The 26394-nt window shown below is 49.4% G+C and overlaps 2 protein-coding genes across 4 annotated transcripts in view; one reads left to right on the top strand and one right to left on the bottom strand.

Annotated features, from left to right (window-relative positions):
• LOC310852737 (PC-esterase domain-containing protein 1B-like) overlaps positions 1-26394 on the bottom strand; it is a 390021-nt gene that overhangs the window by 109152 nt on the left and 254475 nt on the right. The gene's annotated exons all lie outside the window — the stretch shown is intronic.
• The window catches only part of LOC310852690 (transcription factor COE1-like), a 96324-nt gene that overhangs the window by 60969 nt on the left and 8961 nt on the right, over positions 1-26394 (top strand). For 2 of the 3 annotated variants that reach the window (XM_083756508.1, XM_083756509.1), the window contains exons 8-14: positions 829-910; positions 3860-3977; positions 5147-5280; positions 7341-7467; positions 11583-11671; positions 21140-21205; positions 26066-26243. In XM_083756508.1, coding sequence (XP_083612634.1) covers positions 829-910; positions 3860-3977; positions 5147-5280; positions 7341-7467; positions 11583-11671; positions 21140-21205; positions 26066-26243 — 794 coding nt within the window. The remainder of the gene's footprint in view (positions 1-828; positions 911-3859; positions 3978-5146; positions 5281-7340; positions 7468-11582; positions 11672-21139; positions 21206-26065; positions 26244-26394) is intronic. The other variant, XM_083756510.1, reaches the window with a different exon arrangement.

Here is a 26394-nt window from a genome sequence, read left to right as displayed (position 1 = left end):
TATTATTATAATTTATACCCCACCCATCTGGCTGCCCCCCCCCCCAGCCACTCTGGGCAGCTTCCAACAAAATATTTAAATACCGTAATACATCAAACATTAAAAGCTTCCCTAAAGAGGGCTGCCTTCAGATGTCTTCTAAAAGTCTGGTAGTTGTTCTCTTTGACACCTGGTGGGAGGGCGTTCCACAGGGTGGGTGCCACTACCAAGAAGGCCCTCTGCCTGGTTCCCTGTAATTTGGCTTCTCGCAGTGAGGGAACCGCCAGAAGGCCCTTGGAGCTGGACCTCAGCGTCCGGGCAGAACGATGGAGGTGGAGACTCTCCTTCAGGTATACAGGACCGAGGCCATTTAGGGCTTTAAAGGTCAGCACCAACACTTTGAATTGTGGTTTGAATTATTGGGGGAAAAACAACTTTCTTGAACTTCTCTGCGGCCAAGTTGCCCAGAGCACCTGAGCCAAACCATCAGGCGAGGAACCAGGGCTTGGAATCTGGTGACCACCATGAAGCCTCGTCCGTCAGGGCAAATTGGGCAGTGTCCTGCCAACCTCAGCCTCCTCCCACCTACTGCCTGCCTTACTTACACCCAGTTCAGAAGTTGGCTCTGCCCATCAGCTCTTTCTACAGTCTTGCCCTTGTAGAACCCAGCAGGGTTGGCTCTTCCCAACATTGGCTCTGGCGCCCCCTGCTGTTGGGCTCCTCGCTTTCTGCCCTACCAGCCCCAAGGTGCCCAGTGGACACAACCTCTGACTTGACCACTGAGGAGAGCCAGAGCAATGGCTTCTCTCTGGGTAAGTGCAACGCCCTCTTTTCTCCTCTTCCTTCTAGATTTTTCCTCAAGTTCTTCCTCAAATGCAACCAGAACTGCCTGAAGAATGCAGGGAACCCCCGGGACATGCGCCGTTTCCAGGTGAGACACTCCCCGTTTTCCCTTTCACCTGCTACGTCTGTTCCATCCTGACAAAAACCGCAGCAGGAGCGATCCGGTCCTCTCCAAAGAGCCACTGAGAAAGATGCTACAGTGCGATGGGGCCAGAGACACACCTTGGTCGGGAGGGATTTCCACACACAAGGAGCTACCACTGAAAAGCGCCTTCCCCAGCGAGAGGGCCCTCAGGAGTCCCATTCTCACCCGCTGAGCTTCAGTCATGGGCTGGTTGATATGGGAGAAGGCTTTCTTGCAGATGACTGGGTCCCCAAGCCTTAGGTCTTCGAACGTCAGCGGGAGCACCTTGAGTTGGGCTTGGGGGAAAATTTGCAACCAGGGTTAAGGTGGGGACGGGTGTGCCTGTGGTCTGCTGGCTTCCGCCATTGCCTAGAGCAGACTTTGAATCATGGAAATGACCCCTCAAGGCTTATCCAGTCCAACCCACTGCAATGCAGGAATTTCAACTGAAATTTGAGCTTTAAAACTTTAGCAATGCCCTGTGCGGTGCCCAAATCCGCAGCCCCCTCACTTCTTGCTTTCCGTTGTTTGTAAGTAAGTCAGTCAGTTTTATTGCACATAGCCAAAGGCTGCCGCAATGTACACAGAATCATCCAACGATTAAAGGGAAATATCCTGGATTGATACAAAAAACTTAAAACATTTATATTATCAAGACATTACCTACTCTAAACAGAGCTATAAAAGTAACTTAATATACAAGTTAAGACATTAAACAATAAAATTTATAAGCTGAAATTATCACATGGCCACTAATATATTAAAAAATAATGTTGATTGATACAATGTGCAATTATATTCGGAGTTTGGTTATAAAGACAGAATATAGCTTGATGTAGACAGGGTCAAATAAATTCATCTCCTTTACAGTTGGTGGCTACCTTGGCCATATAATTTGCTCTAATTTTCCTAGCGGCAGTTGCAAAGAGTGCTACACGCCAGGTCACATACATATCTGTGTCTGCGAGGAGATATAAAATCATGACAGAGGGGTTCTGGCCAGGGGACCTTGTCATTATAGGTGCTAAAAACCTTTCTCTTGCTTCATTATATAAGGGGCAGCGCAAGATATAATGCGTAAGGTCCTCTACTTCAGGACATCCCCTAATGCAAAGACGTTCGTTTGTTGGTATGCCTCTGTGTCTCCCATCTCTATAAGCAGAGTTTATTGTATTTAATCGTTGTTTGTCATTGCTGCAATTCCCCCCGCTGTGCCCTCTGGGCCTCAGTACCCAGTGCAAGCGAGTCGGTCTTGCTTGCCTAAATCCACCACTGCTACTAAGCGTGGTTCGCACTCGCCTCTCGCCTGTAGCGGCGGCGTCTGCTGCTCATCTCCTTCCCTCATCAAGGTGGGTGTGCTTTCGCTCCCAGGCACCCGCGCTATGCAAATTGGAATGGCTGCTAATCATGTAAAAATGTCACAATTACCATATCGTTAGGAGAGGAACCTGATGATGAAGCCCCCCAGCCAGCCAGACAGAGCTGGTTGAGGCCCAGGGAGCCCCTTCTTGCCCCCACAGACAGCGTGGCCCCTCTGGGTTCTGCTGAGGTCCCTTTTCTTGCATGAGGCTGGCATTATTCACAGACCCAAAGTACGCTGGCGGGGTATTGCATCATGCCATAGACAGCAAGCAAGCAAACACACAACGAATAGTAGGAAGAAGAAATATATACCCAGGCATCTATATTTCCCAAGCTGGCGTGGATTTTTAATGTTAAGCGTCTTACGTCCGAAGCATAGGAAGTAAAAATCCCGCCAGATGACTTTAAAATGTCCTAGATTCTCCATTCCCCTGCAGAAACACAGTTTATGTGTGATTCCACGCATACCCCTGCAATAGCCAGACGCCAATGGACATTTTAGAATTTCTTTAAAGAAACTCATCAGAGAAATAATAATAATATAATAATAATAAGTTTATCATTTATACCCTGCCATTCTGGTTGCATTTCCCAAGGCACTCTGGGCAGCTTCCAACACATATAAAAATGTAATAAAACATTCAAAAACAGTTTCCCTGTACAGGGCTGCCTTCAGATGTCTTCTAAAAGTCAGATAGTTGCTTATCTCCTTGACATCTGATGGGAGGGTGTTCCACAGGGCGGGTGCCACTACCAAGAAGGCCCTCTGCCTGGTTCTCTAGCTTCTTGCAGTGGGAACTGCCAGAAGGTCCTCCGCGCGGGACTCAGTGTCCAGACTGAGCAAAGGGGGCAGAGATGCTCCTTCGGGTATATTGGACTGAGGCCATTTAGGGCTTTCAAGGTCAGCACCAACACTTTGAATTGTGCTCAGAAATGTCCTGTGAGCCAATAAAGAACTTTCAGGACCTGTGTTATATGGTCTCGGCGGCCACTCCCAGTCCCCAGTCTGGCTGGATTAGTTGTAGTTTCCGGGTCACCTTCAAAGGTAGCCCCACATAGAGTGCATTGCAGTAGTCCAAGCGAGAGATAACCAGAGCATGCACCACTCTGGCGAGACAGTCTGCAGGCAGGGAGGGTCTCATCCTGTGTACCAGATGGAGCTGGGAGACAGCTGCCCTGGACACAGAGTTGACCTGCGCCTCCATGGACAGCTGTGAGTCCAAAATGACCCCAGGCTGCGCACCTGCCAGTGTGCAAATTGGCAGCTGGCCTTCCACCTTATTTCTTTGTGCAGAGAATGTGCAGCCAAGCAGCTGAAAGGCATCAAGGGGCAAATCTGGCTGTGACAAATTGCATCAGAGATGCTCAGTGGGGCAGGACAGGGGCAGACGTCACCCTATAGTCCTGGACGGTGCCCTCTCTCTGATGGAATGACCCCGATGGTTGTCTAGCCTGTTTTTCTACCTTCTGATGACCAGGAAATTGCTGTTTTGCTGGGAGTCTAGATGTCTCCTCCTCCTTGGCAAACCCCTAATCTCTCTTCCCCTTTAGGTTGTGGTGTCGACGACAGTCAATGTGGACGGCCATGTCCTGGCGGTGTCTGATAACATGTTTGTGCACAACAACTCCAAGCACGGGAGGCGAGCAAGAAGGCTGGACCCCTCTGAAGGTCTGTGTTGTAGCAGTGCAGTGGCAAACTCAGGCGTCAGATCTTATCGCAGCCAGAGCTTATCACAGATTCTAGGTTTACGAAAGAATCTCGCAGTTGTACATTGATGCATTGCAACGATCACTGCTCATCTCCATATATTATTTTCTGTGGCACCTTGTACGCCTCCTTCCGACAAGCTGGTGCCTAACATATCACCCTGCTTTTCATTGGACCCCATCGGTGAGGCCGAGAGGGGGGTCTAGTCGTCTGGGCAGCCCAGGTCCCCCATGCATGCTGCCCAGACTTGCGCAGTACCCTTTGGTACCGCTAATGCAGTGGTTTGACTTCACCCCTGGAGGCACACTCCATTGACTCTCGAGACAGACGGATGACGATTTTATTTTAAAATTTTGTTGGAAGCCGCCCAGAGTGGCTGGGAAAACCCAGCCAGATGGGCGGGGTATAAATAAATTATTATTATTATTATTATTATTATTATTATTATTATTATTATTATTATTACAGTCATACCTCGGGTTGAAGTAGCTTCAGGTTAAGGATTTTCGGGTTGCGCTCCGTGGTGCCCTGGAAGTATTGGAGCATGTTACTTCCAGGTTTCGCCACTCGCGCATGCGCAGTCGCTCAAAACGACGTCACGTGCATGTGCGGAAGTGGCGAGTTGTGACCCACGCATCCGTAGACGCAGGTTGTGTTTGCTTCAGGATGTGAACGGGGCTCCGGAGGTACCACTGTATTATTATTATTATTATTATTATTATTATTATTATTATTATTATTATTATATTTTCTGTGCACTAATGTGGGCAAATGATTTGGGGTTGGACTAGATGACCCTTGGCATGCCTTCCAACTCTACGATTCTATGAAGAGGGACAACCTTTCTCTTGGGGCTTTCACAGCCTATGGTTCTCTATAATCCTCATTGGCTCGGAAGCCTGGAATCAGAGAACTGTAGAGTTGGAAGGGACCCCCAAAGGCCATCTAGTCCAGCCCCCTTCATTGCCTGTTTTTCCTTCCCTCCAACATGCACTGCCATCCCCTTTGCCCTCCTCTGCGCCCCACATCACTGCCCACTTTCGCTTCTTACGGTGATCTGCACCTCTCTTCTTCCGCTCACCCCAGTTGCTGACTCTCTGCCTTGTCTCTCCCCCCCTCCCTGCCTGAAGCTGCCACCCCCTGCATCAAAGCCATCAGCCCCAGCGAAGGCTGGACGACGGGCGGCGCCACCGTCATTGTCATCGGGGACAACTTCTTTGACGGGCTGCAGGTGGTCTTTGGCACCATGCTGGTGTGGAGCGAGGTTAGTCTCCAGGGGCACGCTGAGGACTTTATTATTATTATTATTTGTTTAATCATTTTTTCTATACAAAAATCCATCGCAAAAGACACATACAACAAAAACCATAACTACAATAATCACACAATTTGACAATTCAGATTTGAATGCACTGATATACCTACGACTACACCTTTTTAAACAATATTTCCCCACCTCTCTCTCCTCCCCCTACTTCCCACAACTGTCTGCCTTATCGCTTAAATATTCAATCCAGATTTCTTCATATTTATCCATTCTTATTTTGCGTCGACATGCAATTCGTTCGTATGTAGCTAATCTGTCCATAATCCATGTGCTCAATTGAATCTTTTTGCTGCTCTTCCAATTCATCAAAACAAGTTTTTTTTTTTTGCTTCTAATATAGCACAGTACATCTATTATTATTTTTTTCACCCCTTGAAATATCCCACGTTTCCGGAATATAATTTAGAATTAAATTCAGTTCCCCTAAATAACGATTTCTTTTTATGTGCACACTGAGGACTTGAAACTTGGTTTGCCAATCGTCCCCCCCTAAAAAAACGGAGATTTGTGAGCAGCCTCGCCAAATGGCAGCTCCCAGGGTGCTTTGCAGGGAGCCATGACAGTTCAAGCTGGCAGCGAAACAATGGAGGTTGCAGCATAGAGAGGCCTCTGCGTCTGGTTGCACAGCTGTGGTTGGCAACTTAACTGATGAAAAGGAAGGGTGTTCTGGTCTGGTGCCAGATCCCACAGGGGAAAGACGCATGCTGATTTATCGAGAGCCAGACCACTGTGTGGCCCACCAGGTCCAGTATTGTCTTCTCTGAGTGACAGCTGCCGTTCTCCAGGGTTGCAAGCAGGGATCTCTGGGGACTTGAACCCAAGGCAGATGCTCTTCTGCTAAGCTACAGGCCTACCGACTTGTGGATAGCTCTTAAAGGGCCAGCCTTCTGGCCTGGAGATAGAATCATAGAATCGTTGGAAGGGACCCAAGGATCTTCTAGTCCAACCCCCTGCGATGGTCATCTCCTCCTCCTCCTTTCCATAGTCTCCTGCCCTCCGTGACCTGCTGGATAGGCAAGGTCCGATTGGGGACATTGGGTTCCTCGGGGAAAGGTGCGGATGAGGGTCCCGACTCTGGCCTGACAGTGCTCTGGGAGATTTTTCTTGGGTCTCCGGTCTGTGAAATTCAGGCTCAGTGGCCTCTGGCTCTCCAGCGGCAGCCCCAGAGCTCCGTAAAAGTTCAGGAAGGGGCCACCAGAATGAGGGTGGTGAATACAGCACAAGGTATTATGGGCTGTCCCGTGAATCCGCTGGGTGAAATAGCGGAAGAACATTGCCTCAGGAGAGTGAGGGAAAATCTCAGGGATGATTCACACCCTGGCCAGCGCTTTCTTGATCTCCTGCCCTCAGGTAGAAGATATAGGTAAAGGTAAAGGGACCCCTGACCATCAGGTCCAGTGGTGGCCGACTCTGGGGTTGCGGCACTCATCTCGCTTTATTGGCCGAGGGAGCCGGCGTACAGCTTCCGGGTCATGTGGCCAGCATGACTAAGCCGCTTCTGGCCAACCAGAGCAGTGCACGGAAACGCCATTTACCTTCCCGCCAGAGTGGTACCTATTTACCTACTTACACTTAGACGTGCTTTCGAACTGCTAACTGGGCAGGAGCTGGGACTGAGCAACGGGAGCTCACCCCATCGCGGGGATTCGAACCGCCAACCTTCTGATTGGCAAGTCCTAGGCTCTGTGGTTTAACCCACAGCTCCACCCGCATCCCACCGATGATTAGTCGCACCAACAGGGTAAATAACAGCTTCTATCCGTGGGCAGTTAGGCTGCTGAATGAAAAGATAACAACAGGGCAACTGACTTTCGGGTTTGGTGGGTGTGCGTCAGTAAATGAGGGGAATTAAGACTAAGAGAGCTGAGTGTGGGGTGCTTGTGTACAAGTGACAATAAAGTACTGCAATTTCAATGATCTGTGAGAACAGGGTGCTGGTCTCAATTTGCCATTGGCTCTTCTTCTGCATTTAAATGTCTGCCCACCTCTCTTAACAGCTCATCACGCCGCACGCAATCCGTGTGCAGACTCCGCCAAGGCACATTCCCGGTGTGGTGGAAGTGACCCTCTCCTACAAATCGAAGCAGTTCTGCAAAGGAGCGCCAGGACGCTTTGTTTACACTGGTGAGAGTTGGGGCGGTCTTCTTTTGTGGGGAGGCTTTTCTGCCCAGACAGCTCACGGTCCAACGTGGCCTTTGGAACTCCTGGCTTTGCTGTGAAATGATGGCACTCATCTGATCTCCTTGGGTTTGCTGCCAGTGGTCAGTGCATCTTTGGGAGAGATCAAAGAAAGTCCGTCTTTGCATGGTTGCACTATGGAACTCTCTGCCACAGGAACAGTTACAGATAGGTAGCCGTGTTGGTCTGCCATAGTCAAAACAAATTTTTTTTTTCTTCCAGTAGCACCTTAAAGACCAACTAAGTTAGTTCTTGGTATGAGCTTTCGTGTGCATGCACACTTCTTCAGATACAGTGTGCATGCACACCAAAGCTCATACCAAGAACTAACTTAGTTGGTCTTTAAGGTGCTACTGGAAGAAAAAAAAATTTTGTTCTGCCACAGGAGGCAGTGATGGCAGATCTGGGTGGCTTTAAAAGAGGTTTAGACAAATTCATGGAGGAGGAGGGGGCAGGGGTTGACTACTAGCCGCTATGGCTATGTGCTACCTCCACAGTCGGAGGCAGCGATGCTTCTGAATACCAATTGCTGGAAACCGCAGGAAAGTCGAGTGGCTCTTGTGTTCGAATTCTGCTTGTGGGTTTCCAAGAAGAGGCACCTCGCTGGCCGCTGTGAGAGCAGGATGCAGACAGCAAATTGTCCTAATCCAGTTTGCTTCTTAGCAAACAGATTGAGGTTGAATCCTGACAAGGCAGAAGTACTGTTTTGGGGAGATAGGGGGCTTGCAGCTGTGGAGGACTCCCTGGTATTAAATGGGGTAACTGTGACCCTGAAGGACCAGGTGCGCAGCCTGGGAGTCATTCTAGACTCATTCTGTATCCAGGGCAGCTGTTTACGAGCTCCATCTGGTACTCAGGCTGAGACCCTCCCTGCCCGCAGACTGTCTCACCAGAGTGGTGCGTGCTCTGGTTATATCTCGCTTGGACTACTGCAATGTGCTCTACGTGGGGCTACCTTTGAAGGTGACCCGGAAACTGCAATTAATCCAGAATGTGGCAGACAGACTTGGGGACTGGGAGCGGCCGCTGAAACCATATCACACTGGTCTTGAAAGACATACATTCGCTCCCAGTACGTTTCCAAGCACAATTCAAAGTGTTGGTGCTGACCTTGAAAGCCCTAAACGGCCTCGGTCCAGTATACCTGAAGGAGCATCTCCACCCCCATCTTTTTGCCCTGACACTGAGGTCCAACTCCGAGGGCCTTCAGGCGGTTCCCTCTCTGTGAGAAGCCAAGTTACAGGGAACCAGGCAAAGGGCCTTCTCGGTAGTGGCGCCCGCCCCGCCCTGTGGAACGCCCTCCCACCAGGTGTCAAAGAGAACAACAACTACCAGACTGTTAGATGACATCTGAAAGCAGCCCTGTTTAGGGAAGCTTTTAATGTTTAATAGGTTATTGTATTTTAATATTCTGTTGGAAGCCGCCCTGAGTGGCTGGGGAAACCCAGCCAGATGGGCAGGGTATAAATTATTATTATTATTATTATTATTATTATTATTATTATTATTAAATTATACTGGTCCCCCAATGGCGGGGCCAAGCGTATGAATCACCCCCCGCCTCTGGGATGATGGGGGCACATGCTCTGGCCTTGCCTTTCATGCATCTGAGCCAACGTGAGGAATTCAGAACGGTGGAGCTGTCAAGACCCCGTCTCGGCCCATCTTCCCCTGTCCCCAAAAGCGCAACCCTGTGACAGCATCTGTGTGTGTGTGTGTGTGTGTGTGTGTGTGTGTGTGTGTGATCCCACCCACGTACCCCCCTCGTTGCACGGGTAATCCCGTGTGCTCTGGCCTGTGAAAGGCCTTCCAGGGGTGGGGGCGGGGGGGGGGGAACAGGAAGAAAATCAATACCAATTACTCCTGCACGAACGCTGCCCAGAACTGGAATTGCAGCATATGTTTACGCTAAATCAGGCAATCTATCTTCATCTTGGTTCAGTAATGAAGCGCGCCAATCTCGGAGGGGGGAGGTTTAAAGTGGGAGGGGGAGGGAGGGGGGAGTATGTGCCTTCTGGGTGATAGACAAGTTATTGGAGGGGGGTGGAATCCCTGATTCTCTGTGCCTTGGAGATTGGGGGGTGAAAGAGGAGGAGAGCGGAAAGGGGGGAGAATAGATCATTTATGATTATTCATATCAATGTTGTTATTTGTTCAATTTCTTTCCCTTTCTTTCTCTGAGGATCACAGGGCTGTTCGCAATATAAAAACACATATATACATGCCAGAGATACAAATACAAGCTCCACCACACACAGAGAGAGCGATTAAAAGGCCATAGATTGTTTAATTAGTCAAAGGCCAGGGAAAAGAGGGGTGTTTTTGCCTGTCTCCTGAAGGTGAGGACCAGTGATGGCTATTTCTGTGCCTCCAAGGTAAAGGTAAAGGTGCCCCTGCCCGTACGGGCCAGTCGTGTCCGACTCTAGGGTTGTGCTCCCACCCCACTTAAGAGGCCGGGGGCCAGCGCTGTCCGCAGACACTTCCAGGTCACGTGGCCGGCGTGACGAAGCTGCTCCAGCGAGCCAGCACCAGCGCAGCGCACGAAAACGCCGTTTACCTTCCCGCTATAAAGCGGTACCTATTTATCTACTTGCACTTTGACGTGCTTTCAAACTGCTAGGTGGGCAGGAGCTGGGACCGAACGACGGGAGCTCACCCCGACACGGGGATTTGAACCGCCAACCATGTGATCGGCAAGCCCTAGGCACTGAGGTTTTACCCACAGCGCCACCCACGTCCCAAGGTGGGAGGCAGCAATTCTTCTGGATCCCAGAGGGCTCTTGTGTTCGAATCCTGCTCGCGGGTGTCCCACAAGCCACCGAGAGAGGCTGGACCAGGTGGGCCCTTGCCCTGTCCCAGTGATGTTCTCCTTATGTTCCTGTGGGCAGGTTCTGGCTGTTCCTTATTGTCCCAGAAGGCATCTTGTATGAGGGCAGGTTGAAGGTGTGCTTTCGGAACTTTTGCCGCAAGCTATTCCTACATTATCGGGACGCGGGTGGCGCTGTGGGTTAAACCACAGAGCCTAGGACTTGCCGATCGGAAGGTCGGCGGTTCGAATCCCTGCGATGGGGTGAGCTCCCGTTGCTTGGTCCCTGCTGTTCGAAAGCACGTCAAAGTGCAAGTAGATGAATAGGTACCACTTCGGCGGGAAGGTAAATGGTGTTTCTGTGCGCTGCTCTGGTTCACCAGAAGTGGCTTAGTTATGCTGGCCACATGACCCAGAAGCTGTATGCCGGCTCCCTCAGCCAGTAAAGCAAAATGAGCGCTGCAACCCCAGAGTCGGTTACGACTGGACCTAATGGTCAGGGGTCCCTTTACTTTTATTCCTACATTGGAGGAGGTTAGAATCATAGATTCGTAGATTTGGAAGGGACCCCGAGGGTCATCTAGTCCAACCCCCTGCCATGCCCCAAATGGAAGCCAACAAGAGTTCTCTCCCTTCCTGTGATTTCCAGTGACTGGTATTCAGAGGCCCTGCTCCCTCCACCATTTCAACTCTCCTCCTCTCCTTGAATTCTTTCTGTTTCAGCTGGTCATTACAGAAACTACGTAACTAAGAACTAGCGCCTGTTTACCATTTTTCCTCCTCCCTCCTCCTCCCTTTTCCTTTTGTGTGGTGTCATTTAGACTACAAGGAAGCCTCTTTTTCTGTTAAAGGGTGAAGATGCTTTAAATAAAATGAAAGATGTGAATAAGTACCTTTTTTTTGAGAGGGAAAGGGAATAGGGAGTTGTTTTTCTCCCCTTCTTGTGACACTGGGGCTTGGTGAACAGCATATGGGGCTGAAAGCCAGGAGGTTAAGCACACAGCAAAAGAACGACTCCTTCACCCAGCGTGTAGTTAAGATACGGAACTAAAGCAATGACTTAAAAATAGGTTTAGAATATGTCTGGAGATAACAGTGTCCAGAGGAAAGCCCTCTGTGAACGGGATTTGGTATCCGAAGTTCAGCATAGAAATGCACAAATTTATGGGAGAAGCCACACCATTCTGGCCACGCTGTCTCTCAACAACGAGCCTAAATCACTGGATTCTAACCTGCTCACTCTTTCCGCCTGCAGCCTTGAATGAGCCAACCATCGACTACGGCTTCCTGCGTTTGCAGAAGGTGATCCCACGACACCCCGGAGACCCTGAACGTTTGCCCAAGGTAGGGAATCTCACAAGGCATTCAAGTGTATAGTCCTACCTCGGGTTACAGCCGCTTCAGGTTGTGTTTTTTTGGGTTGCAGACCACCGAAACCTGGAAGTACCAGAACGGGTTACGTTCTGCTTTCGGCGGTCACGCATGCGTGGAAGCGCCGAATCACAACCCACGATGTTCGGAGGCTAGGGGATTTTGTGGAGAGAAGGTCTGCCAAGGGCTCTAAGCCAAAAGGGAGCCTCTGTGCGCCACCAAGAACTAGGTCCTGACACAAATAATATAATATAATATAATATAATAATTCATTATTTATACCCCACCCATCTGACTGAGTTTCTCCAGCCACTCTGGGCAGCTTCCAATTGAGTGTTAAAAACAATACAGCATTAAATATTAAAAACTTCCCTAAACAGGGCTGCCTTCAGATGTCTTTTAAAGATAAGATAGCTACTTATTTCCTTGACATCTGGTGGGACGGTGTTCCACAGGGCGGGCGCCACCACCGAGAAGACCCTCTGCCTGGTTCCCTGTAACTTGGCTTCTCGCAGTGAGGGAACCGCCAGAAGGCCCTCAGCGCTGGACCTCAGTGTCCGGGCTGAATGATGGAGGTGGAGACACTCCTTCAGGTATACTGGACCAAGGCCATTTAGGGCTTTCAAGGTCAGCACCAACACTTTGAATTGTGCTCGGAAACGTACTGGGAGCCAATGCAGATCTCTCAGGACTGGTGTTATGTAGTCCCGGCAGCCGCTCCGAGTCACCAGAGAAGAGGGCGATGGTCTGTTCCCTGACGCTCTGCTTCCCTGTCCTCTCTCGGAAGCAGAGCACTGGGCCGGGTGGGTCTCGGCCTCCTACAGCCCAGCCGATTCAGGGGACCATACATCTCTCCACCCGCTGGCACCGGAGCAATAAGAGACCCACATCATCAGACTGGGAGTGCATCAATAGCGTGCGTCAGCGAGCCCCGTGCACCTCCCCGACACAACCGGCACGCAGACCCCTCGATTAGTCTTTCGCCTGCCGGAGACAGGTTGCTCCTTTGTTCCACGCGCTCCGGCTGTCCTCGCCAAAGCGTAGCTAATGCCTCCGGGCAGAGAACAGCTGGCGGCGAGAGGGAGGGCCTTCGGGTGGAGAGTGACAGCGAGAACTGGCCTCCAAATTGGAGCCATTCATCATGGGCTGACAGGGACGCTGCAATCGCTGCTGCGGCCGCGTTCCTGCACTCAGGCCTCCCTTTGGTGCCGGAGCGCATGGCGTAGCGCTGCTTCCGTGGCCTTGGCATGCTGGGGAACTGGATTCTGTGTACGGGGACATTGCAATTGCTCTGCAGCTTGGGACCAGTAGTCCATCTTCTCCAACATCCTCCACTTAAGAATTGAGGTGTTTGTGAGTGCTTCTAAGCCAGGCGTGTAAGTACATAAGATGGCGTACTTTTCTCACAGTTGCCAACCAGGGGGAAAGCCACAAGCTGGATTCGAACTCAAGTGCAGTCTCTCCTCCTGTGGTTTCCAGCAACTGGTGTTCAGAAGTGTAGCTATTCTGGCTGTTGGCCATCAATAGTCCTATCCTCCTCCACGAATTTGTCCAGGCCTTTTTAAAAGCTGTCACTCCTGTGGCAAGGAGTTTCGTAGTTTAATAATAAATTTTATTCATACCCCGCCCTCCCCAGCCAAGACCGGGCTCAGGGCAGCTAACACCAGGCATAAAAACAATTGATTAAAATATAACTTGAAAACAAAGATTAAAATACAACATTAAAATGCAGCCTCATTTCAGCAGAAACTCAAAAATTTGGGGGGGGGGGGATGAAAACGTCAAATCTTCACCAAGGCCAACTATCCAGACTGGTCCTACATGGGCCAGAAAAAAGCCAGGGAAGTCCCCAAGTAGGAGTTCCATAACAGAAGGAGAAAGGAAAGAGGGGGAGGGGATCAAGTTGATTCCAAGCCAAAGGCCAGGCGGAACAACCCTGTCTTACAGGCCCTGCGGAAAGAAATCAGATCCTGCAGGGCCCTGGTCTCATGAGACAGAGCGTTCCACCAGGTCGGGGCCAGTGTTGAAAAGGCCCTGCCTCTGGTTGAGGCTAATCTGACTTCCTTAGGGCCTGGGACCTCTAGGGTGTTGCTATTTATGGACCTTAAGGCAGTGGCGTAGCATGGGGGTTGCAGGGGGGGGCAGCCGCACCGGGCGCAACATCGGGGGGGGCGCTTGCACTCGCAGCTCTCTGCCCCTACTAAAATCCACGGGTTAGGGGGTGCAAATTAATTGTCTTGCCCCGGGTACTGACAACCCACGCTACGCCACTGCCTTAAGGTCCTCCGCAGGGCATACCGGGAGAGGCGGTCCCGTAGGTACGATTTAGGAAATAGGAAATAGGAAATATTTTTCTCCATCCACTCTGCCCATGCCAAGCATAATTTTGTGCACTTCCGTCATGCCACCTGTTACTCGCCTATACTCTAAACTATGTAAGTGATAGTGACTGCATGCTCAACCTTTCATAACCTGCTGCCCTCCTTATTTTTTTAGACTACAATGCCCGTCAGCCTCAGACAGCACGGCTGTAATCCAAAACATCTGAGCATTCACCAGCTTTGCAAAGTCTGCCCTAGTTGTTTCATTCAGAGATCTATATGTTAGAGAGAACGAAATCAGCTGTAAAATTATGTTCCTAAAACAAACAAAAAATGCATTTCGAATCAGTAGATCAGCTTAAGATATCAGATATGGCTAGATCACCCATCAGGTGAGTTTTAAGCAGGTGTCTTAATGCCAACTCTGCAGGTGTCAGCCCGACGTTCATTGCAATTAAGCACATTTCATGGTAAGGAATCCCTCAAGTTAATTATGGGGTGGAGTGCTTCATTTTCTTGTCCAGAAGGTGATCCTCAGGCCTGTCAACAGGCAAAGAGGAAGCAAGACTACAGAATATTTGCATGGCACAAAGTTACAATTTTATATTGTAAGCTGCCCTATGATCCTCGAATGAAGGGCAGTATAGAAATGTAATAAAATAATAACAATGAAAAGGTAAAGGACCCCTGACAGTTAAGTCCAGTCGCGAACGACTCTGGGGTTGTGGCGCTCATCTCGCTTTACTGGCCAAACGAGCCCACGTTTGTCCGCAGACAGTTTTTCCGGGTCATGTGGCCAGCATGACTAAGCCGCTTTTGGTGAACCAGAGCAGTGCACGGAAATGCCGTTTACCTTCCCGCCGGAGTGGTACCTATTTATCTACTTGCACTTTGACGTGCTTTGGAACTGACGTGCTTTGGTCCCTGGCAGAAGCAGTTTGGGGGTTACACACTTTCTTTTTATGCAACGGGTCTCACGTTCGGTGCCCAACATCTCCACGTCGGGCTGGGAAGGAGCAGAATGTGGGCATCACAGCAAGCTGCCACTGATAGCTGTTAAACCCAGGAATTCCTGGCCTGCATCAGGGAACTTCCACCCCGAAGGAGCAAAAGCATCCTGGCCTGCTCCTATGCTTTTAAGCACAGCTCGAACTGCAGAAATTAGCAGGAGAGGCTTTCTTTAAATACTTCCACCTGCAGAGATGCAGCAGGCAGCTTAAAAAGTTGACAGCCCTCCCATCTCCGGTAAGTTTGGAGGCATCGCTGAAGCACACAGGGCCTTGCAGAGAGGTTCCTTAGATGCCGGCGTGAGCCTTAACAGAGGAACCTCGCCCCCCGGGAGAGGTTTATTAATTGTGACAGTGAATCTCTGTATCCACTGATTTCTCTCTCCCTTCGCAAAGACTTCAAGGCGGTGACTGGTCTGGCCCAGCCATTCATCATAGTTAAGCTACCTGTCGTACCCGGGCTATGATAAAACAGACCCTTCCTCCTTTCTCAGCATCGCGGTCCCCCACCCTGCCCTTCGCCCCATGCATCATGCAGAACTGACAACAGGTATACATGCTAATTGTGTGTGTGCGTGCGTGTGTGTGTGTGTGTGTGTGTGTGTGCAAGCTTCACTGTGTCCTGGCTGCAGGAATGCAGGCTGGAAGAGGACACAGCAGCGTTTTTAGAGAATTCAATGGGCTCTACCTGTGACTACCTTTCAAGATGAATCAGAAACTAACTACAACTAAGCTAGAATGTAGGTGCCAAACTGGAGACTGGGAGTGGCCGCCGAGACCATATAACACCAATCCTAAAGGTCTACACTGGCTCCCAGTACATTTCTGAGCACAGTTCAGAGTATTGTTGCTGATCTTTAAAGCTCTAAATGGCCTTGGCCCTGTAAACCTGAAGGAGTGTCTCCACCCCCATCATTCAGCCTGGACACTGAGGTCCAGCTCCGAAGGTCTCCTGGTGGTTCCCTCCCTGCGAGAAGTGAGGTTACAGGGAACCAGGCAGAGGGCCTTCTCGGTGGTGGTGCCCGCCCTGTGAAACGCCCTCCCATCAGATGTCAAGGAGATGAATAATTAAATATCTTTTAGAAGACATCTGAAGGCAGCCCTGTTTAGGGAAGCTTTTAATGGTCAAATCTTTTATTTTGCTTTTACTATTTTGTTGGGAGCCACCCAGAGTGGCTGGGGAAACCCAGTCAGATGGGCAGCATATAAATAACAAAATTATTATTATTACTATTATTATTATTAGTTGGAAGAGTCAGGCTGGCCAAACAGGTCTGACAGGTTGTTAAAAAATAATAATCCTGCAACACCTATCTGACCAGAGTTGACAGTGTGTCAGTAGTGATGTGTATGTTTGTGTGTTTATGTCAGGCATGAGGAAGCTCAGGCCCGGAGCCAAATCCAGCCCTCCAGAATTATAGAATCATAGAATGGGAAGGGAACCTGAGGATCTTCTAGTCCAACCCCCTTCAATGCAGGAAAACGTAGCTGTCCCATACAGGGATCGAAGTTACAACCTTGGTGTTATCAGCACCACAGTCTAGTCAACTGAGCTATCCAGCTGATCTGGTTTCAGTTGAGCCCTGTTCATGGATTCAGCTGGTAAAAGGTCTCATGTTGATCATCCCCACATTTTTAACATTCTGTCATTCCTCCAGATTGCAGAAGTATTTTTGGCTTGGGGGGGGGCTGCATGACTTTGAGGGGCCACCTATCTGCTGTCATCCTCCTGGCCCCCCTTTGCTGATTTGGTCCAGAAATAACTGGGTGTTTTATATCCCCTTAACGGGAGCTAAATGTGTGCAAAGCGGCCTGCAGTCTCTCCCCCCCATCCCCCCCCCCGCCAGCCCCAAGCCTCCCCCCCTCCGCTCCATTACCGTATTGATCGGGGAGATATTGCAGAGGACAGAAGAGCAAGAACTTCTGATTGCTGGCACTTAGCTTGACAGCAATCCAATAGCCTTGAGATCCTGATGTACAGTCTAGAGCCGTCATCATTGGTAGTGGGCTGGGGGGGCTGGGAGGGGAGAGGAAGGCCAGGGGGCAGGTTAAGGAGCACAGCAAGGACCTCTCCCTGAGACGCAACTGAAATCAGAGGCTCAAAAAGACAGCCGCTTCCCTCCAGATTCTTAGGACTGCAACCAATTAAATACTGCAATTAAATATTTTTGTGCTGCTGTTTCACAAAGAGCTTTCCAAACTGTGTGTCACGACACATTAGTGTGTTGGCTGCAGCCTGCAGAGGTGTCGCACGAACACTCTTTGCACTCATTCCGGGACTAGAAAGGGGGTAGTTTAACCTCCGCTTTGCTAGCAAAACTGAATTTTACTGTGTCGCGAAATTATGCATGTCTAAAAAGTGTGTGACCAACATTACAAGATTAATAATAATAATAATAATAATAATAATAATAATAATAATAATAATAATAATAAATTTTATTTATATCCCGCCCTCCCCAGCTGAAGCCAGGCTCAGAGCGGCTAACATCAAATGTATAATACATTAACATAAAATCAGACAGTCAATTAAAATGCATCCTCAAATCAGATCAGTATCATAATAAAATCCAGAATAAAATTAGAAATCTTAGAAGCTTGCTGGGTGGTGTACAAGGCATAGAGCCTACAGTTATCATGGTTGTATTTCTTCCTATAGACATAGAAGCATAAGGCTAGCATCATGCAGCTCCCACTGAAGGATTTATAGTGCCTTCTCACAGTCTTGGGTTTGCACAGACAGGGCAGGGGACGGGAACCCCAAGTTTGAAAGAGCTGTCAGAGAAAGTGGGGAGGACTGTAAAGGGAGGGGGTTGGTGAGCAGCACAAGCGGGGGTAGCCACCCCTAGTTTAAAATAGTTAAATATTTATTGGTTTGCTGCATAAGTCGCCTTGAGAGCTTTGGGTAATACAGTACGGCCACATTTCACGGCCGTTTAGCTTGTGCAATCTCAGCCTTGCTTTGTGTAAGGCTGGCCGGTTGAAATTGTGCAAATTAAATGCATGCAAAGTTTTCTCAGCTCGAAAAGAGCTTTTAAGCTCTCTGGCTTGCTCTGCTGGGCATGGTCCTCTGGGCGCACCAGTTCTGGAAGCCTGGGGGCGGCCCTGCGAGATATCGTGGGAACTCGAACAGACCCATGAGATCTTGCCAGAGCACCCCCAAGGCAGCGCGCTGAGCAGGTCTAGAACGCTTTTAAGCTCTCGGCCTTGTTTGCCGGGCAAGTCCTGCTCAGCACACCAGCTCTGGGGGGGGGGGGGTAAGGATTTTCGCACAGGGGGTTGTGGTTCAAGTATATGCATTTTTGCATGTGTGTGGAAGCCTCGGAACAGAACTCACGCCTAAGATGCAATCGTACTGCAAAGTTATAAGAAGGAGAGTTTGCAGGACTAAAAAATATGAAGATGGCAGGTGCTGTCGCCCTTGCTTTCATCACAGACAAGACCATATACGTCACACATTAGAAGCTGCTTTGAAAGCAGTTGCTTAATCCAAGATAGACTCTTAAGGCTTTCAAGGGATCTTTTCAAAACCACCGTCAAACCATAGATGCATTCTGTAATTTGTTGCCAGTTTTGTTGTTATCCAAGAAAGAGAGTAAGAGAGAGAGAGAGATTAACAAGAAGCAATGTCTTGAATCATGATAGAATTGTAACATTGGAAGGGAGCCCAATGGTCTTCCTACACTCGAGTAGGACCCTGGCAGGGACGCATGCCCGACTGGCATGTTGTCTCCCTCCTGGTCTTTTGTGCAGGAGCTTCAAAAGCTTTCTTCTGCCCGAACATCATAGCGACTGTTGACACTTAGGGATCCGCAGAGTCTTCGCAGCTTTGCGTAACAGACCTCAGCAACTCAGCATTTTGGCTAATCTACTTTATTTACATATAAACACACACAGAGCACTGCAACATGGCTCCCTCTCTCTCTAGCATCAGACAGCAAAGAGAAAAAGAACAAAGGACAATAGTACCACTTCATGGAACACAGTAACACAAACATCCTGTCTCCATCGCTTCCCGCTCTGTGGAGTCAAAACATATACCGTCATGTGATAGACAAATATCCCATGACTGCAATCACGTAGCAGGAATTCTAACAGTCCAACCCACTGCCGTGCAGGAATTATTTACCCAACGAAGAGCAATCTGCTTTTAGTGCTGGCAAGCACCAGATCTGTAATCCTTTTTTTGTTGTTGTTGTTGTTCTTTTACCTGCACAGTCTCCCAATGTAAAGTTTTTATTTGTTAGTGGTTGGGGTTCCCCTCCCCCCCCCGCCCTCATGTCAAATCATGCAAATCCTAAAAGAGATGGCTTTCACTCCATAGAAATGCAAAGAGTTTGTGTGGGTAAGTGCATGTGTTTTCTTTATCTGTCTGGTGTGATCCAGAGTGACTGCAGGAGAAGCGACTGAGACAGGCATGAGTGTCCACAGCTCTGTGTCAGAATTCCAGATATGCCCACAAGATCCCAAAAGCTGGAGATCCCTGCAATGGGATATGCAGATACATTTTTGCATGCAGCTGGTCTGCTCAGAGCTGTCATGCGGGGAATGTTTAAGGAGCCACCAAGAAATAAGTTGCTAGCTTGGTGTGTGTGTGTGTTTGCCTGCAAAAGATACAGATGATTGTATGGATGGTTGTCGCCTTCTAGTGGAAATCTGCAGAGACATAAAGTGCCTTGTGATCCCAGCCACAGGTCACTCGAGAAGAGCATTATGTGGTTGCAATGTTCAAAGAGGCACAGGCAGGCAGGGCCAGTGCAAGGGCTAAATGTGTTTTCTCTTCTTCTTCTTTTAACATTTTTAAATTAGATTTTCACATTTTTATACACTTTGTTGTTGTCGGTTAGTCGTGTCCGACTCTTCATGACCCCATGGACCAGAGCACGCCAGGCCCTCCTGTCTTCCACTGCCTCCCGCAGTTTGGTCAAACTCATGTTCATACCTTCAAGAACACTGTCCCACCATCTCGTCCTCTGTCGTCCCCTTCTCCTTGTGCCCTCCATCTTTCCCAGCATCAGGGTCTTTTCCAGGGAGTCTTCTCTTCTCATGAGGTGGCCAAAGTCTTGGAGCCTCAGCTTCAGGATCTGTCCTTCCAGTCAGCACTCAGGGCTGATTTCCTTCAGAATGGAGAGGTTTGGTCTTCTTGCAGTCCATGGAACTCTCAAGAGTCTCCACCAGCACCAGAATTCAAAATTTATACACTTTATCTCTAACTAATTCAAACATTAAATTACAAGGTTCTCTGAACCTTCAGACTTCCTCCCCTCCATTCCCTGGGTTCTTATATTAAAAGTTTTCTGCATCTTTTACTTTATCCAGCTATTGTTTATCATAATCAATTTCACATTATAAATGTAATTACAATGCTACCAATGATTTTAACTGTTTACAGTGGTTTTTTTAAGTAAACTACGAATTTACTGCAGTCTCTAACAAATACTTGATCCTCTTGGTTTCCGATCTAACCCCGTCAGTTTCTCCATTTCCGCATATTCCATCAATTTCGTCTGCCATTCTTCCTTCATTGGTAATTCTTCTTCTTTCCATTTTTGGGCTAGCAACATTCTTGCCACCGCCATTGCATACATAAAAAGTCTTTTGTCTTCTCTTGGTAGTTCTTCACCTATTCATTATAAATCATTTCCCAGAAGTCTTTTACCTTATAACATGCCCACCACATATGATAAAATGTACCTTCTCTTGCTTTACATTTCTGACATAAATTTGATTTAGTTTTATTCATTTTTGCAATCTTTTTTGTTTTCTCATGTGAGGCTTCGCTTTGAACCAATTCCCAAATTATGAACCCTCAGAGCTCACAAACATTTTCAGCAATGTCAATAATAATAATAAATACCTTCCCAATACTGTCAGTTTTTTGGCACTGATAGTGAAAACGCCAGAGGCTGGCATTGGTGGGCATTGGGCAAGGCCCAATGTACACCTGTACGTAGACCTGTATCAGGTTGATTGTAAATAGCACATTTGCTTGAAATGATAATAATAATGAACGAATAATCATCGAAAGGTATAACTCTTGCGGGGTGATTGCATTAAGGTTTGCCTTCCAAGAGGGACTGCAGTCAGCCTCTCCTTTGTTTCCCTCCCCACAGGAAGTGCTACTCAAGAGAGCGGCTGACCTGGTGGAAGCATTATATGGGATGCCGCACAACAACCAGGTAGGCCTCAGACTCCTCTTGGGGTATACCTGAAGGAGCGTCTCCACCCCCATTGTTCAGCCCAGACACTGAGGTCCTCCTCTGAGGGCCTTCTGGCGGTTCCCTCATTGCGAGAAGTGAGGTTACAGGGAACCAGACAGAGGGCCTTCTCGGTGGTGGCGCCCGCCCTGTGGAACGCCCTCCCATCAGGTGCCAAGGCAATAAACAACTATCTGACTTTTAGAAGACATCTGAAGGCAGCCCTGCATTGGGAAATTTTTAATGTCTGACGCTGTATTGTTTTTGATATTTGGTTGGAAGCCACCCAGAATGGCAGGGGAAACCCAGCCAGCTGGGCGGGGTATAAATAATAAATTATTATATTATTATTATTATCAAGCCAGACTTGTCGGAAGGGGCGGTGCAACTCAGGACTCATAAGTAAAGAAAAAGTGTTCTATATTCGTTGTAACACAGGGACACCAGATGGTGCTGTCGAGTCCCATCTTTCGCCAACGTGATTTCCCGTTATGAAGTTTACAATGCATTTTCCTGAAATTTTTTTTGCCGTCTCTAGATCCAGCCACAAAATCCTCTCCCGTCACCAGACACACACACACACATGTTGTTGCCTCCTTTCTTAACCCAAAGGTGTGTGTTTTTCCCTTGAGCCAGAGCACTGTTGGTGTGGGAGTCAGGGTCCCCTCCCCTCCGCAGGGCATCTAGACAAGCAAGACCCCCTCCTATATTAGTGGGTCCTGAGTGTCGCCTTTTAAATTTTCCCACAATGCCCCAGGGTCCCAGCATATCGTCACTCTGTGGGACTTCTTCAATGGCAGCCTTAGGCGGAGTCAAGCTAATGGTCCATTAAGCTCAGTCGTGGAATCAGAGAAAGGTAGAATTGGAAGGGGTTCTGAGGGTCATCTGTTCCAACCCCCTGCAATGCAGGAATCTCAACTAAGCACCAACTCTTTCTGCAGGAAGGACCAACTGCACCAATATGAAATGGGGGACACCTGACTTGCCCATTGTACATGTGAAAAGGGTCTGGGGGTCTTGGTGGACCACAAGCTGGACATAAGCCAACGGTGTGATGCAGCAGCAGAAAAAAGCTAATGCTATTCTAGGCTGCATCCACAGAAGTCTAGTGTAGGGTTACCAGACGTCCCTGGTCTCCAGGGACAGTCCCCAGATTTGCAAATCTGTCTCCGGACAAATTCTGTGCCCGGAATGTCCCCAGATTTGCAAATCTGTCCCCGGGAAATGTGGCAGTGGCAGCCTCAGCAGCCTGGGGCCAGCATGGTAGCGCAGTTGGCTCTGGCTGGCTTCAGGAGCTGCTTGCTGCTGTGGCACCTGCCATTTTTCCTCGCTGGAAGTCCCCATATGATGTGTCTTGTGCGCAAAGGGGAACCGGGGACGTCCAGCGGTACAGATCTCCTGCCCCCTTCCCCCCTTTGTTTTGGGGGAGGCTCAGGAGTCGCGGGCGGGCAGCCATTGCCCAGTTTTTTAAAAACTCTGCACATTTATGTTTCACAGGGTGCAAAAGAAGGGCTTTGCGCCTTGCCTGGCAGAGAAACCGCGCACCTTGCGCCCCTCCTGGGTAACGGCCGCCCGCCTGTGACTCCCAAACCTCCCCCGATCTGTAAAAACAAAAGGGGAAAGGGGCAGGAGATCGGGGGAGGCTCAGGAGTCACGGGCGAGCGGCGCGCCATTGCCCAGTTTTTTAAAAACTCTGTGCATTTATGTTTCACAGGGTGTGAAAGAAGGTCTTTGCACCTTTATACAATATGCATGTTTGCTTGGGCCCAGGGTCTTTTGCCTCACCATCCCCACTACTGACTCCCTGTTGCTTCTCAGATTAAAAAAAGGGGGGGTCCCCAGTTTCATTGAAAAAAATCTGGTAACCATAGTCTGGTGTTCTGACCAAGGCTGGAGGCCATCTCTGCTTGCTGTAGCAAGGAGTTCCGCAGTTTTAACGATGTGCTACATGAAGAAGCATCTTTTTCTACCTGTCCTAATGACGCGAGCCACTGCTCACTCCTCCTCAATATCCCTGTGCGTAGAATAGCCTGCTTTCATAGCTGAAATAGTGCCCAGCAAGCCATGAGTCTCTTAATCACGGGGTCGTGGGTTCAAGGCTCACTTTAATACTAATAATATTTTTTTATTTATACCCCGCCCTTCCCAGTTCGGAAAACTGGGCTCAGGGCTGCTAACAACAAATTTAAAACACTTAATTGCTGCAATGAAAAAAACAGCATAAAATACAGTATAAAACGTGAATAACAATAAATTCAGAATTCAAAAATTAATTTGGGGGAGAAATCCATACAATAAACTTTAGATGATCCCCAGGGCTAGCTGGCTAAATGAGTCCTGTTTGGGCCAGCGAGGAGACCAGGGGAGAATTAGCTGTGGGATCCCAGAGAGGGTAATCTTCATAAAAAGGGAAGGGGGAGGGAAGGAAGGGGAATAAAAGGTCAGGCACGATTCCTGCAGTGTGTGGGGTTGGACTAAATGACACTTGGGGTCCAACTCACAGAACCATAGAATTCTAGAACTGGAGGGGACCCCAAGGGGCATCTAGTCCAATGCAGGAAAAAGCATCCATGACTCTACAATTGTATGATTTTGTAAGCCCTTGAGGCACCCAAAAGTGCTATATATCAATGCTGACCCTTTACGACTTGTGCATCTCAATCCCATTCCGCATGGGGGTCCCTGGCCAAGCCCTCAGCCGCCAGTGAGGTCCACGCACGCCCTCCTCTCCCAGGTGTGTTTACCACCTTTGCGGTGGTAGTTTCCTTCCTTGCGATACTTGAGAGATGTGTTTCCGGGACCCAACCCCTCTCCTTGTCCCTGCTGGAAACCATTTTCTTTTTAACAACTGTATTTTTCTCTCTAATTGCCGTAACCCGCCCTGGGACCTGTGGTGCAGGGTGGGAGAGGAATCAAAATATTGTTGACGGTGCAGAAGGAGCAGCACATGTTTGTATCTTGCACAGGTCGGTGGATTTGGCGGGGGATGTTTTTTCAGAGCGGCGTTCCAGGGACCCCGGTCATCCGGCCCGTTTTTACGTCCCTCTCTCGGTCCCGCTGCCAGTAATTGCTTCCATGTCCCGGACCTTGTTTGCTACCTCTCTCCCACACACCCAACCTTGCATCCAGCTAGCTGGGCCCCATACGAGGGCCTGGCTCTCCAGCCCCACATCTGTTCGTCATTAGGAATTCCAGGGCCGTTAAGTCACGGGCTCAAGGCGGCCCCATCCTTCCCGCACCCCCGTAACTGGGCCCAGCCGGTGCTTTCATGGCTCAGCAGCGGTTAGCACCACCTGCACGGATATTGCTTTGGGCTCGTGGAGGCGTGGGGTCAGGCCATCGGCTGGGAGGCGTTCAACTCCGCGATGGGGCCTTGTTTTCCTCCTCCAAGTCCCTTGTCACTTTTCCCTTCCCAGGGCATAAATCTTTCCCCGCTCGCAAACAAAATGGCGGGCCTCAGCTCTCAGCCTGCTCTCCCAGGGGAAACCTGGGCCGGGCTACATGTTACTCTCGGAGCAGGAACAAAGAAGAAGTGGGTCCGATCCTGAAGGATGCTGAACCCCCCTCAGAAGCAGGCAGGGAAACCTGGGTTTTGCCCAGTATAGATGTCAGCCAGAAGGAGAAGGAGAAAGAGGGCAAAACTAGAATGAAGATGGCGGTCTCTCCTTCCCTTTTTAAGCAGAGGTTGGACAGCCATCTGCCAGGGATTCTTCAGCCGTGATTCCTGCATTGCAGGGGGTTGATCCTTGGGGTCATTCTGCCTTGGTCAGAGCCCACCTCAAGTCCTGTGTCCAGTTCTGGGCAGCACAGCTTAAAGAGGATATTGACTAGCTTGCAGGTCTGCAGAGGAGGGCGACCAAGATGGTCACGGGTCTGGAAACCAAGCCTTAGGAAGAAGGCTTAAGGGAGTTGGGTATGTTTAGCCTGGAGAAGAAGGGATTGGGATGTGATGTGGGGGCTTCATAGATCTTAAGGGCTGTCCCAGGAAAGATGGAACAAACTTTTTTTTGTCTGCTCCAGAGGGCAGGTCCCAAACCAATGGATTCCATGACAAGAAACAAGAACTTTCTGATAGTTAGGGCTGATAGACAGTGGAAAGGTATCCCACAGGAAGTTGTGGACTCTCTTTCCTTGGAGGTTTTTAAGTAGGAGTTGGGGGGCCTTCTGTCAGTTATTCTTTTGCTGACAATCCTGCATTGTAGGGGGTTGGGCTAGATGACCCTTGAGGTCCCTTCCAACTCTTCAATTCTATGATTCTATGAGCTTTGGGGTCCCTTCCAACTCTATGATTCTCTGAAAATCAGTTGCCTCTGGCGCCACCTACTGTTGGGCCCCCAACCTTCTGCTGTACCTGCTCCCAATGGGCAGCAGCATTCAAACCAAGTGAAACTGAAAACACGACAGTGATGATGATGTCCATTAGGTCCAGTCGTGGCTGACTCTGGGGTTGCGGCGCTCATCTTGCTTTATTGGCCGAGGGAGCCAGCGTACAGCTTCCGGGTCATGTGGCCAGCATGACTAAACCGCTTCTGGCGAACCAGAGCAACACACAGAAACACCATTTACCTTCCCACCGGAGTGGTACCTATTTATCTACTTGCACTTTGACATGCTTGCAAACTGCTAGGTTGGCAGGAGCAGGGACTGAGCAACAGGAGCTCACCCCGTTGTGGGGATTCGAACCGCTGACCTTCTGATCAGCTAGTCCTAGGCTCTGTGGTTTAACCCACAGTGCCACCCGCGTCCCGATGATGTTCATACATGGACTTATTTGCAATATTAATTAATGGAATTATTCCATCGGTCTGATTGCGGATGTCTGCGTTCTCTCCCCTCTCCCAGGACATAATTCTGAAGCGAGCAGCGGACATCGCCGAGGCTTTGTACAGCGTCCCACGCAACCCCAACCAGTTGACCTCGCTGACCGGGAACCATGCCCACTCGGGCATGATGAATGTCAACTCCTTTGGGAGCCAGCTGGCCGTCAACATCAGCGAATCCACCCAGGGCTCAGAGCAAGGTAGGCAGCCATTGGGCGGCTTCCCTGCGGTCTCGCGTGACCACTCCTGGGAGCCAGCCTCAGAGACCGTCCTTTTAGACCTTCCACAAGATATGTCTCAGAGAGGGTGGCAACAAGGGGGTGGCCTTTGCATGTTTTACTATGTTTTTAG

The sequence above is a fragment of the Podarcis gaigeae genome, assembly GCF_964106915.1.
Source record: "Podarcis gaigeae genome assembly, chromosome: 9".
Classification (NCBI taxonomy): Eukaryota; Metazoa; Chordata; class Lepidosauria; order Squamata; family Lacertidae; genus Podarcis; species Podarcis gaigeae.
Note: the sequence above shows the minus strand (reverse complement) of the source record. Positions and strands in the feature narration are given on the sequence as shown.